The sequence below is a fragment of the Lates calcarifer genome, linkage group LG1 (genome assembly GCF_001640805.2).
Source record: "Lates calcarifer isolate ASB-BC8 linkage group LG1, TLL_Latcal_v3, whole genome shotgun sequence".
NCBI classification, from domain to species: domain Eukaryota; kingdom Metazoa; phylum Chordata; class Actinopteri; family Centropomidae; genus Lates; species Lates calcarifer.
The window spans coordinates 21,586,297-21,602,691 of NC_066833.1; the positions used below are offsets into that span (position 1 = coordinate 21,586,297).

The window sequence follows — 16,395 nt, forward strand, 5'->3', positions numbered from 1 at the left end:
ACACGCAGGCACCAGCAGCACACAAACACAGATCTGACAAATGATAGGGTGGCGAAGCGAGGCGAGGCAAGCTAATAGTCGGCAGTGCGCCTGCCGACATGCCCGTGGGCCGCGGGTGTTAAATTGTATCCAATTACGGCGCATGCGACGATATGAGGGGGGAATAATAATTCTTCTTGCGTGACAGGGAGATTCGCTTATTTTCCGGGCTCTTTATATGGAGGGGGTGCGGGGCTCGAAACGTAAAAACGTCTGTGGGGGAGCCATGTGTATGGGTGCGTGTATATAAATGTGTGTGTGTGTGTGTGTGTGTGTGTGTCTGGAGGAAAAGTCTGGTTTTCTGGAGGACATGGAGCGCATATTTCATTAATCAAAATCCAGTTAACCAGATTTGGAGACACGGCAGGGGCCAGCAGGATCCGACCAATAATTAATATCCATTATTTGGGCAGCCCAGGTCTAAAAGACGTCTTAACGCGCGCGCGCGCGGCACACATACACATAACGGACACACACTTCACAGGAGGCAGGGCAGTACCATGAAGGAATGAGAGATTGCATCAATGTGAAAATGAAATAAACACGCCCAGTCTGAGCTTTGTTATGAAATGTCTCTCCTGCTCATTTATTTGATGGAGTGCACAGTCAAGTAAAACGAGCAACAGTGCCAAAAGAGGGGTAGGGGCACACTGTAAGAGTGTGTGTCTGTGTGTGTGTGTGTGTAATTCAGTGGTGGGCCTCTGTGAACTGCAAACTAAAGTTGCACTCTGGTGTCACTGACGCCCAGCAGAAAAGTTCAACAACTCAAGGGTAAAAAGGGTCAAGTGTCGGTTCATTAGTTCAACATGTCAGAGCAGCAGCTGACAGCCGGCAGTGCGCACCGACAGTGATGAAACCACCTACATATGGGGAAAAACCAAATGGACCTGGGTTGAATATAAAATGACTCTATTATCCTGCCAATCACACCTCAGCTATGTCCCCTCAGCACCACTGACACAGGACACGAGATGATGAACCGTCGATGGCCGTGAGTGCCATGTGTGTCATCTCTTCCAGCCTGTTTTGACAGGCACCTTACAGAGAGAGGCGTGTGTGTCTGTGTGGAGTAGGGGGGGGGGGATGTTTGCTTGACTAATAACGTTTTTTTTTTCTTAGTTGTTGTAAGGCTATATAATGAATGAAACAGGATCTGCTCGACTGCCATGTGAGAGCAGCAGGTGTGGAACAAGAGAAGCACTTTCTTCATATTCCAGTCTAAGGCACGTACAAAAATAGAATGTACACTTAAATATATACAGTACATTGATCTGTTATAAATACATTATAAGAAACAGGCCTAGTATTTCATTAAAAAATACAAAACAACCTTTCAAAAAGGTATACTTGTGCGAAAGGTGCAACAACAGTAACGCCATATACAAAGAGACAAAACAAAAACCAAATACTGAAGGAGAGACTCTTAGCGAGCAACACTGGTGCTTTGGGACTTATTTGTCCAAGCAAGTCATCCTGACTGTTTTTAAAGGCCCTTTCTGTATTTCCACTCCACCCCACCAGATTGTTTAGTACTGGGATCAATCTCAGTGTAGTTGTAGCTGCTTTCAAGTGTGACACAGAGGGTGTTTTTTAAAAGGCCTGCTTTTTCGCCTCGTCTCCTGCAGAGAAGTGAAAAGGTAATTGCTGTGGATGCTAAACTAACACCTTGTTTTGATTGCCTTTCAGCAGTCCTTTATGTTTTTTTTTTTTTTTATTCCCCTTTCATTTTTGTGGTACGCCAAAATTCAAGTCAAGAAGGCGGTGTAGAGAGGGAAACTTTTAAGACCTTTGGGTTGCAGCAGATGCCTTTAACATTAGGAAGATCTTTAGAGCCACTCCTTTCTTGCTCCTCTCTGATGATAGTATTGCAGGGAGCTGCTGCTCTGTACTGTGTGTGTGCGTGTGTGTGTGTGTGTCTTTAGGATATTAAATAGTAAAGGATGGGGATTAATAATGGAACCTGACAGCTCATCTCCGGCTTCTATCTGCCTGACTGTCCCCCCAATCTTCCCTTCCATTCCCTCCCTACCTCTTTTTTCTCCCTCTCAGTTTCTAATCCGCTGCGTTTCTCTCTGGCTGTGACCCTCCTTCGTGTTCCTTCCCTCCAGCTCTTTTGTGTCCCTCTCTCTCTCTCTCTCTCTCTCTCTCTCTCTGTATCCGCCCAGCTCTCTCTCTCAGGGCCCTCGGTCTTTCAGGGTCATGTCAGGAGAGTAGAAGAGCACGTTGGTGTCATCCTCGTCGTCATCGCTGAGGTCCACCAGGTCAGCTTGTGTGTAGCGCACTGCCCCGGGGTGGTACTCTCCGATCCGAGTCCTGTCACACAGCCGCGACTGCAGAGCCAGCTAAAAAACAGACAAGCGCATGGTTTAGAATTAACACACACTATTTGTGCTGGTATAAAGGAGTATGTTCACATTAAGCTGGCTAACTTTGAAAATACAATTTTACCCTCCACTCTGGCCATCCACCCACACTAAGCTGGCGTTTTACATCGTCCCTCAAATGACAAATTCAATTGAACAAATACAGACTCAAACACTAGAGACACAACAGGCTGCCACTAGTGACATTACCCTCCAAATAACATAGTGTGCCAATGCAAAGGGCTTCAGCCGATAAAAAAAAAAATTAAAAAAAAATGCAGGGTTGTCTGACAAAAGAGATGAGATTGGTTCAGCTAAGCTGCTTTGAGACATGAATGCTATATTTCTCCAGTTTCCCTTGTGATCCTTGTGATGTAAGATACAATAATTGCAGCCTTGATAACTTTCCAGGGTTGTAAAAACTTGTCTCATAAACTCAATGCTCAGTGATAAGCCTTAAAACCCATAGGTTTATCACTCAAACTGGGCTTTCCTGGATTGTATATGATCCTCTCACTGTTACACATGGACAGGAGGAAACTTTTAGTGTGGATCTTTTTGAGAACAAAGACCTGGTCGCCGGCTGTACAGCAGTAAAGATAAGACGGTGACTTTCTGCTGCCTCTACTCTTCTCTGATCATTCATTTGAAATACAACCAATCACGCAATGTAGGTGTTGTGATTAAACTATATGAATGTCGTTTAAATCGTTACTTGAGTATAGGTGATCACAGAGAGCAAGAGTGGGCTGGATGTTTTTCAATCTAACCAGCTGAAACTCAGGAGCCAAACAGTGTCGACGTAGTCTAAGATTGCAGCGATACTGTAACATATGAGATTGGGAGCAGCTTTTTCCCGCATTCACACTCACATACACGTACAGAAGTAGCGAGAGGTGAGCTCATTGCAGAGCCACAGGCAGTTCGGCTGTACGGCTAGAATGCAGATCAATATAGGGGGAGGGGGCGGCGGGGAGGGTGGAGGGGCAAGAGGGAGAGCACACAGGTGGGAGGGAGATGCTACACAAAGGAGAGCGGCAGAAATAATATATGAGAGATAAATGCCAGAGATGCTGTAACAGCGTTCAGGGAACAGAGGAGGCAGGGAAAGAGACGCGCATACAGCACAGGGAGATAGAGATAGGCGGAGAGAGGGAGGACGAGAGGAGTCAAAGACAGCCGCGGATGAGAGGGAAAAAAAACAACGCAGGACTAGATAAAGCAAAAGATAAAAGGCAGAGATGGCAGTGTGCTAACATGCACACAGAAAGCCTAGCAGGAATCGACATTTATAGTAAAATCCTTATATACATGCGACAGGTTTTCAATCAGAACAGGCTATTAAGCTTTAGTTTTGGTTGCACTAAGTCAGACTGCTGAAGTCTCTTATTAGCTTCTGCTGAACTTTCAAAAGCATTATCGCACAGAGAAGAAGGGAACCACTGGGATTCTCATGATTTGGTTCACTCTTCATTCTTGGTGTTACCATTCCACACAATTCAATAGATAGAAAGGGGGCACTATTTTTAGGCTCTTACTCCAGAGCACCGTGCGACAGTCCATTGTGACAGACCATTCGCTCATGTCTGTCGTCTGCTGAATTGTAGCGGGAATCATAATTGGCAGTTGAGCTAACTGGTCTGAAAGAAAGTCGCAGACTGCGGGGAACATGCCCAGAAAAGCGTGTGGGAGCATGAAGCTTTTATTCTACTTTTGAAAAAGTTAACTGCAGTGATTTGGAAACATGTCTTCTGTCTGTGTGAGGACAATTAAATTAAAGGCCACCATCCCTGGCTTCAAAGCATACGTTCTTTTCTAGAAACAGAAGTTGGCCAGTGTGTTCTCAAGTATGAGAGCTCTGCTGTGCTCTTGCTAACGGCTAACCCCAGCGGTGAAGACTCCCCCCCCTCTGCTCCTCTGCTACAGTACTAGTGCCAGGGAAACCTATCTGTATCTACACCGCTGCACTGGCACAGAAGCCCATCTCATCTCATCCATTCAGCCTGACAACGAGACAGTTTCTTGTCTGGAGCTGTTTTGTTTGTTTGTTTGTCTGTTTTGCCCCCCCCCCCAAAAACTAATCAGTAACAAATGATGTATCCATCCGACCAGCGCAATTGTCAGCTGACATGGAAGCTGCATTAACGCTTGTTAGGAGCAGTTAACCTGATGTTTTTCACAACAATAAAAACATGGTGCCTCAAGTTATTTCTGGAGGTCAACTTTAAACAACCTGTGTAGCTACCTCGACCATGAATACAACAGAGGTGTGGGTGGTGATTCAGAGGTCTTTATAGAATTAGACAGTCTATATTAAGTTAATCTCCATAGACTAGACCAAGGGTTTTCAAGGTCTGACACTCTGAGCTCCCCCTCGGACAAAACTGAGAAAACTGTGACCGCTCACCCCCATTCCCCTCCGCTCTCAGTGGGTCGTGCTGTGGGCTACAACTTGACCCCCTTTTTCTTAAAGTAGAGAGTATTATTTTATATTTTGGCCAACTGGCACCATTAAAAGTATACTGAATTGTCCAGGAGTCTGCAGTGTACCCATGGATCTCAAGCAATTTCCAGAGTAGTTAGTATCTTTTTTTTTTCTATGATTTCTAAGCGGGTTAATCGATGTTTATACATGACGGACACCAGATAATGTTATCCTTGGAAAGTTGCACTGTTGCACTGGATCTAAAAATATGTGCCTTGTCTTGCAAAGGTATTTATTAAATTACCTGAATGTGCCCAAACTGGAGTCTGTGAATCGATTCAGAGCTGCAAAGCATAAGGATCACGACTCTTAGGTAAGCCCATTTTTCCGCCAATCACAGGAAGAATGTTAGGAGTGGAAGAATAATTACAGCCACCAACGGCTCTATCAATGCATATGTGTCATGTGAGTAGTTTATTAAGACAGAGAGACAGAATAAAGGACCACAGGTAAAGAGCAACATACACAGAAAGGAGGAGAGGGGCGGATACAGTCAGTGGTGGTGAATGAGCTAGAGGAGGGGTGGAGGGGACTGTCTGGTACAAAAGCACAGATTCGTTGCGTTGAGAGATGCATGTTTTGATGCTCTTACACCCCCCACCACCACCCCCCCCACCACCCCCGATCCTCCACCACCACCACCACCACCACCACCCCCTTCTCTCCCTTACTCCTCCTCCCCACCCCACCCGCCAATCTCACACCTGATGTGCGGGGGCTGCTGGGAGTCGCATGCCAAGATGAATAACAACCGGCTGTTAGTCACGATAGAGCACGACCACACATGCCGCCCGTCTCTCCCTCTCCTTCTCTCTCTCTGTCTCTCTGTCTCTCTCCCTCTCTCTTTCTCTCTGTCGTCTTCTTTCTCACATACTGTCTCATTCTCTCCAACACACACACAAACAGCATTTTGACAGTGAGATTCCGTTTCACTTCTCTGTCTCGCTCGCTCCCGACTCAACATTGACATTTGGGTTGAAGGTCGTACCGCACATTCCACTCTTCCACACTGTGCTCATGACCCCGTTATCAGAGTGGTTGGTGATACTGAGTAGGTGACAAAGTGTGTGTGTGTGTGTGTGTGTGTGTGTGTGTGTGGACTAAGACCACAGAGGGTTTTTTTGCTTGTGGTTCAATACCAGGTCCGCCTCATATGCGCAGATACTGTCAATGTTTGTAGATTGAGACAAATCTGTGGAGAACTGTATTGATTGTGGTGTTTATTGAAATGCAACCAATGTGGTTTGTGGTTCAAATGCAAAAACATCTTCCTTCTGGTAACCTTGTCTCCATTACATTTCACGTACATCTCAATTTGAGAAAGCGATTAAAAAAAAAAAAAAAACAAAAGTTGGCGATTTGTAATTTTCCTCTTTAATAGGGGGATTTTGCACTGACCCAACAATCATTTCTTGCCTAGATGATGATGTGTGAACACCTATGACAGATGGTACAAGTCAATTATGAGAGTTAAGTAGTGTAATTACAGAAACTGAAGCAATTATTTCTTACAAGGAAGACGCCTCCAAATAGTGAGATAAAAAAGGACTAAGTTAAGCAGGACGGGTACATTAGTTAACTTAAACTCATGAGAAGCATTACTGTTGCTTAAATTTGGAATTCTTACATTGTAATTACGAATTACAGATGCATTAGATATATTTTAAGGGCTATAAATAACAATCAATTTTATAATTTATTAAACTGCAGATTATTTTCTCGATTAATCACTTGATCTGTGAAAAATGCCCACTGCAATTTCTAAGAGCCCAATTCATCATTGCCATCATGTCACAGTGCCCTCTTTTTCTGCCTTTGTTTAATGGGACCCGACTAGAGAACTGACGCCAACACCAGCTTATCTTGATGTTCCTAAATCTCATTAATCTGCATCTTCTTTTTCAGATTTTCTGAAAAATTTTAATGGGAGCTTGGCTAGTGTAGACAAGTCAAGCCAATCAACACTGTAACGTAGCGTTCAACTATGTGCAGCTGGTTGTTTTATCCAGATTAACTTTAAAAAAAAAAGCACAGAAGCTAACACGAGCTAACTGTACACAGCCTGCTCAAACAACTGTAGAAAACATGATGCTGTATATTTAACGAGCTAGACAGACCAGATCTACACAGAGAGTGAATAATGGACCAGCATTCAAAGGTGACCAGAAACACAACTTTAACGGGATGCTCATGTTGCTCTATTTCCCTAAATTGTTTGTTAGCATATCATCAGATCAGTAAATACTAATTACCGTGGGTTTGTTTTGGCATCTTTCTGCCCTCCAGTGGTCAAAAACGGTGTAATGCAGCTTTAAAATTACAATGTAAAACGTGTCCCAAGCAATAGCTTTCACATCACAAAACTGTCTCTGTTATAGTAACATCTGTCATACACTGTCAGTTACAAGTCTCCTCGTAACAAAACCGAAAAATGTGAACTGCTGATTGTCACAGGGTTGTTAACCTCAATGACTCTACAGTTACTTTACAAAGCACTGAGATTGGTGGCTTTCAAAATTCAGTTTCTGCACTGTGAAACACCACCTATTCACTAAATGACTGTGTTGTCTACAACTATTATTAGTCAGCTTTCTCGTCTTAGAAAATTTGGCTCTACCATTTCTACAAATCTAGCTGGAGATGTGATGTTGAAATTGCAATTCCTTAATAATGATAACAAAGGTGGTTAATTCAGATTAAGTGGAGTGCACACAAAAGAATTAGGATTATTTTTTGATTTTGTCTGGCTCTAAACACAGAGTGGTTAAGCCTCCCAAGGAGCCAATTTCCCTCAATACCTGCATTATTTTTAAGAACTTGACAGACCACCTGATTTGACAGACATAATTTAGACAGCTTTATAAATCCAAAACAGGGAGTGCCCAATATTTGTACTGTTAGTATGCTGGACTAATTTCACAAAACAGCTTTGCACAAGTCCTTGTAAGACACTTGCCTCTAAGTATGCATTCTACATCCTCCCGCACACAAGCAGAGCGAACACTGCAAATATTCTTTGATATTTCAAGCATGCAGGGACTGAAAAAACCCCCACAAAAAAATCATTCAGTCATATGCCTTTCACCCAGAGAATGCTGGGATAGGCTACAGCCACCTGTGACCCTGAAAGGAGTAAACAAAGGTACATAGCAAAGCACTGATGGGGAGATGGAATTCAGTCACTTAAAAAACCCTTTTCACATGAGGAATCTGTGACATTGCTGGCTGCATCTGTTTGTTAAAGTGAACGCTATTTAGCAATGAAATGTGGCTCTAAGGATGGCACCACTGATTAATCCCTTCACCACTTCATCAAGTTATACTAGAAAAGAAGTGGTTAGACTATAACGGCCCATTTACACACTGAACAGAGATGGCATGTCTGAATGGGGCTATAGATGTATGTGCTTGTGGTTGCTGTACCTGCATGCCAGTAGGGCTCAGTAGGCTCCACCAATCCCTATCCAGGCCAAAAACAAAGGCATTGGCCAAGCCGTGGAGTGGTGCTGACAGGACGTGCAACAGGGTGAGGGAGAAGGATGGATCCTGTGGGTAGAAGGCATTATGGAGCCTGGTGGGAGGGAGAGAGAGACAAAGAGAGAGAGAGAGAGAGAGGCAGAAGTGTTGAGTTCGTCCATAAAGAAGTTGTAAATAAAGAGACAACCTGCAAGAGAGCTTCAGAGGTGAGGATGGAGTAACTGAAGGAGAAGTCAGAGGGAGAACAGATACGAAACAGGGGGAAAAAAAGGGGGGAAAGACAGGGAGGGAGGATAGATAGACAGAGCAACAGAAAGAGAGGGAGAGGACAAGTGAGTGACAGGGTGAGGGACAGGGTGAGAACCAGAGGTAATGAGAGCGAGCGGCAGAGAAAGCAAGAGAGAGAGAGAGAGGAAAAGGGGAGGGTGAAAGAGCGAGCGAGCTTTATATCAGCGTTTAAGAGCCCATTAGGCAGCGTGAGACGGCTGGGCTGACACATTCTTGGCTGGCGCTTCGACAGCACGCAGCACTTTACAAGGACAGGGAGAAGTGTAGCGCTCAACTCCCTTCCTCTCCTTCTCTCCCCTTTCTCTCATCTCAGTTTCCTGCTTCTCCAGACCACAATTTCACCAAGCCATCTTCTCCTTCTTCTTTCATTCCATGCACGTTCTCCTACACACCAACTCCCCTTCCACAATATCTCCCCAATTTCTTTGCATTGGCTTTCATCTGTCTGGATATCTCATTTTTAACTTGACTCATGAGGGTGATCTTCTTTTCTTTTCAATCCCCCACCCATGTGGCTATCTCCCCGGGAGGCCTGGGGCATGGCTGGTGGGGGAACCTGATATTGTGCGGTGTGGCTGTGAACTAATGGCTGCCTCAGAGAATGATGCTGCTCAGCCATTAACCCTGGATTAACCCTGTATTAGTGCTGCTCGCCGGGTTAGCCCGCCGCTAATGTCTTTTATTGATCTATTAGCGAGGGAATCAAACCGCGCACAGCTCACAGCATTTTCCGCATGTGCGATGTTCCTGTGTTGGGTGTTCAGAGTAAACTAAGTGGCCGCGGCGGTTGACCTCAAGGTCGGGTAAGTCATCCCCAACCTACTTGTGACCCACGGGGACGAAAAATACAAAACCAACCATTTGAGCGAAAAGAATCACTGTTGTGTTGTGGTTACAAGGAGTTACGTGAGACAAAACGGTCACTCATCTCTACCTGACTGTCAGAAGATGAGACTTGTCGCCAGTTATTTAAAATGATAACCATTTTGGTGAAATCTTGGATAATAGCACTGCTTCAGTCTCCTCATTAATCACTCCACGACAGTGTTGCCAATGTTGTGACATACTCCATGCTTCAAATGACCTAGTTTGTACGATGCAATGTTTAATCCTGTCAAAAGACAAATCTGTACACATTTTTTGAATGTAAATTTCTAAAAAGGAAACAAAGATATAGTCTAAGTTAGTTAGTCTTGTGTATAGTCTAAGTTAGTCTACGTAATCTCCTAAAATAGTGTTACTGAAACGGGAGTAAATACAGTATTTTGGGGAATTATTTTCAGCTGCGGATTAATACATTACACACATTACACACCATTTGGTTCGCTAGAATGAATGGCATCAGGACAATGTGGGATCGACTCTAACTACAGTGCCAGCGTTTGTCATACTGAAGGAAAGTTTCACCCAATTTTGTGGATTTAAGTGTTTTGTGAGGCTTTTGGGGAACACATGAGGCTTTAACTGGTCTTGCAACCTGTTAGCAGGACAAATTCATTCAAATCAAGTTTTGCCCTTGTCGTGGGATTTGCTGGCGAAAGGACATTTTTTTCTGTTTCTGTCAGCGAAAGATGGTCAAAGGATAAACTGCTTTCAACACATTCAGCTCAGCACAATCTTAGAAAAGCACCTGGATCTAACATCATCATCAAATGTGGTCTTAATTTGCATTAAAACTAACACTACCATTGAGATTGAGGCTACCATTCACCTCAGCCATGGTGAGGTCTGAAAAACACCAAAAATCACATCATGATTAACTGTCCCATTTTCTTTGGTTGGCGATTTTTTTTACACTTCTTTTTGTACTGGGCAATAAAGAGAAAATCACGAATAGTAAAAGACAACTCTTGCAACTGTCAAATTGCAAAATATTCTGAAAAGATTTAAATAACACCTTTTATGGCCTCTGTTCTATCTGCAGCGCATGTCCAGCCCATGCCCAGTCTGGGTTTTTGGTTTTTACTCCTTGCTATGCACTCTTTATATTGTAAGAGGTGGTAGTGTTTCAGGTGAAGGGACAAATTGCTCAGCAGCAATTTTCAGACGGCAGTTATGTTATCTGTATGTGCCTACATGACCAACTGGGCACGTCTACGTCAACACTCAACTCAACATACGTCAACATTTAAGCCATTTTCTCCACCAGAATTAGACTATTGGGTGCACATAGCTGATTACTTCATTACCAGTGAGATGGAGCAATGTAGACTCGACTTTCCCTGTTATAAATGAACCCAAACAAAGATAACAAGAACGTGCTTCCTGTTTCTTTGCAGGCTTGGATGTGATTCATTATAGTACCTTCAGATGAATTAAGGAAGTAGACCACAGATGATAGTTCAATGGAAGGAAAGAATTGGTCAAACATACTAAGGCTGGCCCCAAAAAGTCAATTTGATGATTCGTTGCATCTGTGATGGAAGTAGAAATGTAATGGAAACGAAGGGCAGAGCAAAACCAAACGGCACAAGGCAGGTCAGTGCGACTCGTCTCTGTTGGCTGCTCCGATACTCTCAGCTTTGGTGTCAGGAAAACTCTGCGTGCTGAGAACTGCTGCCTATTGCAGGAATGCACACAATTAAAGCGGAAACTACTGGCGTTATGGCGAGTTAAACCCGGCTGACAACACCCTCGGCAGCCCGGCAGGAGAGACACTATAGTGTGGTAGGATTTCATAACTACGAGCTCTCATAACTAACTGAGCAACCAAGAACAAATCAGCGAATCTACTGAACAGCCAAATCTGATTAGACTGGCAAAATTTGGAGTCAGGTACAGACCTAAAATATACTGACATAACTTTGGATGACTTTTACAAAATTTTTGGTTTATTGCCCAGTCCTTCGGTGAATGTCAAAAAAACTGCAAATTTAAAACACAGGTTAGAGGCACTTTAACTGTATTAAATGAAGCAAGCACAGGAACTAGCTGTTTTTTTCCCCACTTACAAACTCAGTGAGAACTGCAGGTGAACAGCAAGATGATTATGGAGATTCGTCCACAAATCTGGTTATAATCCTCTTTTATCCTCTTCTGCAATGTGAGGTTTCAAGGTTTATTTGCCATTGATCTGTCTCCATTTACCTTCCACCAACCCTTGGAGAAGTTGTGACAGGAAGGAAACCACAAGTTTAGTTGGCCTTGGGGCTAAAGACAAACCTGCAATGAAAACCTACATGCTGTAAGTCGTTCTAAGTAAGGGTGTCAACTAAATGCCTAAACGCTGCTTAAAATAAAACCAACAGTGCAGCCGGTGGAGTGTCCTGGCGTTTGTCGGAGTAAGGACCATTTCAGAGCGACGCTGCCTGTTTTCTGGGTTAGCCTACCGCTGTATCTCCGAGGACCAGACCAGCTGCTGCTCACATTCATTTCACTTCCCATTAAAGGTGAAATAAATCAGGACTCCCCACACAACCTCCTTAGAGACAGGAAACACACACACATACATGCACACAGAGGGAGTCAGACACATGCAGACGTACATAAACACACAGCTCACCTGCACATGTGCATAAAGGTGCGTACACACAGAATAACCTAGGTCATATGCATTGAGGATGTCAGGTGGAGAGGAAATGCAATGGATGTGTGTGCGTCTGCCTGTGTGTGTGTGTTTCTCTGACAGCGCAGCGGTGAGAGAGAGTGGGACTGTGTGAAGGGGGGCTATTTCTGGCGTCTCATTTTTTTTTCCTGCTGCTGCAAAGAAACGCGATCGGCGTCCGGGAAACGAGAGCTGGCAGCAAGCAATCATCTGCCTGCCTGCCACACATACATACACACACACACACACACACACACACAGCACCTCACAGCGCTGAGCAACACGCGCCATGGCAACGGAACAGCCGCAATTAGAGGCGAAGAGCCTTTCCCCTCCATCGAGGGAGAGACGGAGAGCGAAATGAAAGGAAGAAAGAAAGAGCAGGCAAGAGAGAGAGAAAGAGAGACAGGAAGGTGGGGGGTGGGGGTGGGGGTGGGGGGGGTAGAGACGAGTGTCAGAGAAACAGCACTGCACAGGAAGGGGAGAGAGAGAGAGTGGAAGAGGAAAGGAGTACACGATAAAGAGGTGAGAATGTGCAAGAGTGAGGCTGTGAAGGGGAACGAGGGCCGAGAGCGATGAAGGAGGCGGGGGAGGGGGAGGAGGAGGAGGAGGTGGAGGAGGAGAGGGGAGGGTAAAGGGCTGAAGGAGTGAGGCTGAATGGAAAAGACTAAAAAGCAGAGGAGGCAGCCGAGAGAGGAAGAGAAGCAGGGGGAGGAGAGATATCCAAAAAGACAGATTGCAAGACATGAGCGAGACAAACAAAAGAGATTACGTGCGGGAGAAACCAAGATAAGACGAGGGGAAAAAAGAAGGCGAGGAGGTTAGATAGAGAGAGAAGGGAGAGAGACGGAGAGACGTGTGGAGGAGGGGGTGGGGGGTGGGCAGGCTGTTTCTCCTGTGTGAGCCGGGCTAATGAAAGATGAATGAGGGAGGCAGTGGTGGGAAGGAGAGTGTGGCTGCGGGCGATGCCTGGCTGAGCTGCTGTGCTTGTGTGTGTGTTTGCTGGGGTTTGTGTGTGCAGCGTAGTCAAGCGAGGCTCACAGTTGGCTGCCTGGTGTTGGACAACAGAGATGATATTGTGTATACTGTATGACTCAGGAGCAAATGGTCAACAACAATAAAAACACATTTACGATCAGACAAACATAGAAGCAGACATATGTATATTTAAGTCTAAATCTGCTGCCACCTGTAAGCATGCAGTCAATCATTAGCACTCACACAGTGTCTCCGAGCCATGCTCACTTATTCAAACCTCCCATCTATCATCCTGTCAGTCACTCTTTGAACCCGTATCTCTCTCTCCGTCAAGATTCTGTGCAAAATCCCTCATCCACTGCTCCCCCCTCCCCCCAATCTCTTTCAATATCCCACCCTGCCAGTCTATACCACTTTCCAGCCATCGACTTCCCTCCCGCCTCTATCAGAGTTCATCTTTTTTGTCTGCCTCTGATTGTTGTGTTGCACATCCCTGAGAGCTGCGGGTGAAACGCGCTGCAACAGCGCCGGACGAGAACTCCCTCCCAAGAGTGGAGGGCAGCCAGACAGAGCAGTCATCCTGACCCTGAACGCACTTCCTCCTCTCTCCAACTGACTGCCTGACTTCTTTTTTTTTTTTTTTCCTCCCTCCTCCAGACGAATCACACGCTTCACAGTGCCAAAACAAGGCCCTAGCGCTGCCCGCTGCGCTGCTGCTGACAGCAAATCTGAACTTTTCTCGGACTAAAAAGAGATAATTCCGCGAAAACGAGCGTAATCCCTCCACTCTCTGTGAGGTCAATGTGTGATTCACAACTTTTTTCAACTCCCTTAAATGTTAAGCTGCTGGCAAAATACGGCAAGACACGGGCAACTTATTGAAGCCAAGGAGACATCGTGATATTAACCTGCACTGCAACTATGGTGCAGTGTAAGGTGATTTTTTTTGTAGTATGTGCCCCAGGTTTATCAAAATAACTGAATAATTGAATGCACCTGAAATTAAATGTTGTTGCAATTAGAGGAGAAAAACCTTTACACCAAAATATATACAAACATTTCTCACTAACACACATTAGGAAAAAGTAACTAGAAACTGCCACAGTTCATTAAAGTCTAAATATGCTTCATGACGCCTTGGTGCCTGATTACTTTTAATTGAATCTAAATAAAGAGAAATCCACTTATTAAATCCAAATCCTTCAAAGCATAATCAGATCTTTGTAATTTTAACTATTAATGAAAATAGAAATAATGAATTTTCACAATAACTTAATCTCAATAATTGGCATTCAATTAAGAGAAAATCTGACGTGGATAAACGGGTTCAAAAGATTCTGCTGGTTGTTCACTTGTGCATTTTACATGTCTGGGGACTTTAGGGCAGCAAAGACAGAGGACAGGCCTTTCATTGTTCAGTGACAACATGTGATCAGCCTACTTTAATGAGCATAAAGCTCTAATACTTGTGAATCATCTGTAGGAATATGTCTGCTCTATGGATGTGTGATAATGTTCTTTCCATTTATTTCAATATCTAAATAAACTGTGGTTTGCGTTGTGCATGAGTGTATATGCATTACAATTGATAACTGGAACATGCTTTATTTTGATCATGGTGTTAACATGGGGTCAATTGTCACAGCTAAGGGCATGACTCTTATTATACTCCCACCCTGAGACGCACAGCACGCACACACACAGCATTTCTGCCAACATTTAAGCAAATATTCCTGGAATCAGGCTGGAAAACACACAAACAGGCAGGCATGCCGGTCAGAAACACACACATAAACATGTGAGCGTATGCAGACGCACACCTGCATGGGAGCATGCACACGCACGAACACACAGACAAAGAGGCACACACAGACCCTGGGGACTGAGGCGGCTAACGTTCACCAACAGAATAAAACCCAAACAAAGAGACATCCTGTTTCCTGGAACACAACACCACTCAACCCTCTGTGCTGGGAGCAGCCAGTAAACACACCGACATACACTCACAGACACAAACACACACACACACACACACACACACACAGAAAATCTGTTCATTGTACATCGCCGCGCATGTGTTTCCCCGCGTCTGATTCATGTGCTGGCGTGTGTGTCCAGCGATGCCACTGGCTGTGCCTTTGAGTGTTTGTGCACGTGAGTTTATCTTTGTGAGTGGCTACGGCTAGAAATGTGTGCGTGTGTGTGTGTGTGAGTATGAGTGTGTGAGAGAGAGAGAGAGAGAGAGAGAGAGAGAGCGAGAGAGGAGGGAGGGAGAGCAGATGATAGAGTAGGCTTTAGCGATTCCCTGGAGTGTGAGGCAGCGTTTACGGCACTCTCAGAGCAGCCAGAGTGATGAATATTTAAAGACGTGCCTGAAAGAGCAGAGGGAGGGGTGGGGGGTGGGGGGGGACTGGGGGTGTATGTGTGTGCATGTGCGTGTATGTGTTTGTGTTTGCATGCGCCTGTGAATGCATGCACGTGCCCAAGTGTGTGTGGTATCTCCCTCACCATTTGCGTGAGTACACCATATGCCTGTACTTGAATGTACGTATATGCCTATATGTGCCTGCATGTAGTTTGTATATCGGTAAAGTAGTACATGCGTCATATGGCTTATATATGTCTATATGGGTCAGTACAGTTTATTTGCCTGTATATGTGTGTTAATGTTTATATATCTATGCATGGGCATATATTCATATACTATAATATATATATAAGTATTTTGTATCTGAATGTTCATTACATGCACACAAATACATATGTATGAATGGGTATACAGTGCATATGTCCACTATGATAATGAATGAAGAGCCTCAGTGTGTGTGTGTGCGTCCATCTCTGGTGTGGGTGCCTGCCCTGTGTGTGTGTGTGTGTGTTTGCACTTTACACAGCCCTGTAGGCCAACTCTCTGTCTTGCTAAACAGGGATTAATAGCGAAGCGCCGCTGCTGCTGCTCAGTGGGAGACGAATGGCAACGGAGCTCACCGTCCTCAGTTAACACAGATCGCGGCCTGAGATACAAAGGCATGAGTGCACACGCGTGGGAACACACAGTAGGCATGGTCATATATCCACCAAATACTATCAAGGCCGCGCAGTCATATGCTATCACACAGGCAATCGGGGTGGTCAGAGAACGTGGCATCAGACACCGCAGACATCTTTGATTTGTGAGTATTTTTGTTATCTGTGTGAAAATAAGGGCTAAGAATTTGTCA

The 16,395-nt window shown here is 44.7% G+C and overlaps 1 protein-coding gene across 1 annotated transcript in view; it reads right to left on the bottom strand.

The window, feature by feature from the left end:
• Positions 1-597: 597 nt before the first annotated feature.
• Positions 598-16,395, bottom strand: part of si:dkey-100n23.5 (cyclic AMP receptor-like protein A) — a 45,109-nt gene continuing 29,311 nt past the window's right edge. Inside the window, exons 12-13 of the mRNA XM_018702659.2 lie at positions 8,311-8,458; positions 598-2,381 (exon numbers count right to left, since the gene is read on the bottom strand). Coding sequence (XP_018558175.1) covers positions 2,214-2,381; positions 8,311-8,458 — 316 coding nt within the window. The 3' untranslated portion in view covers positions 598-2,213. The remainder of the gene's footprint in view (positions 2,382-8,310; positions 8,459-16,395) is intronic.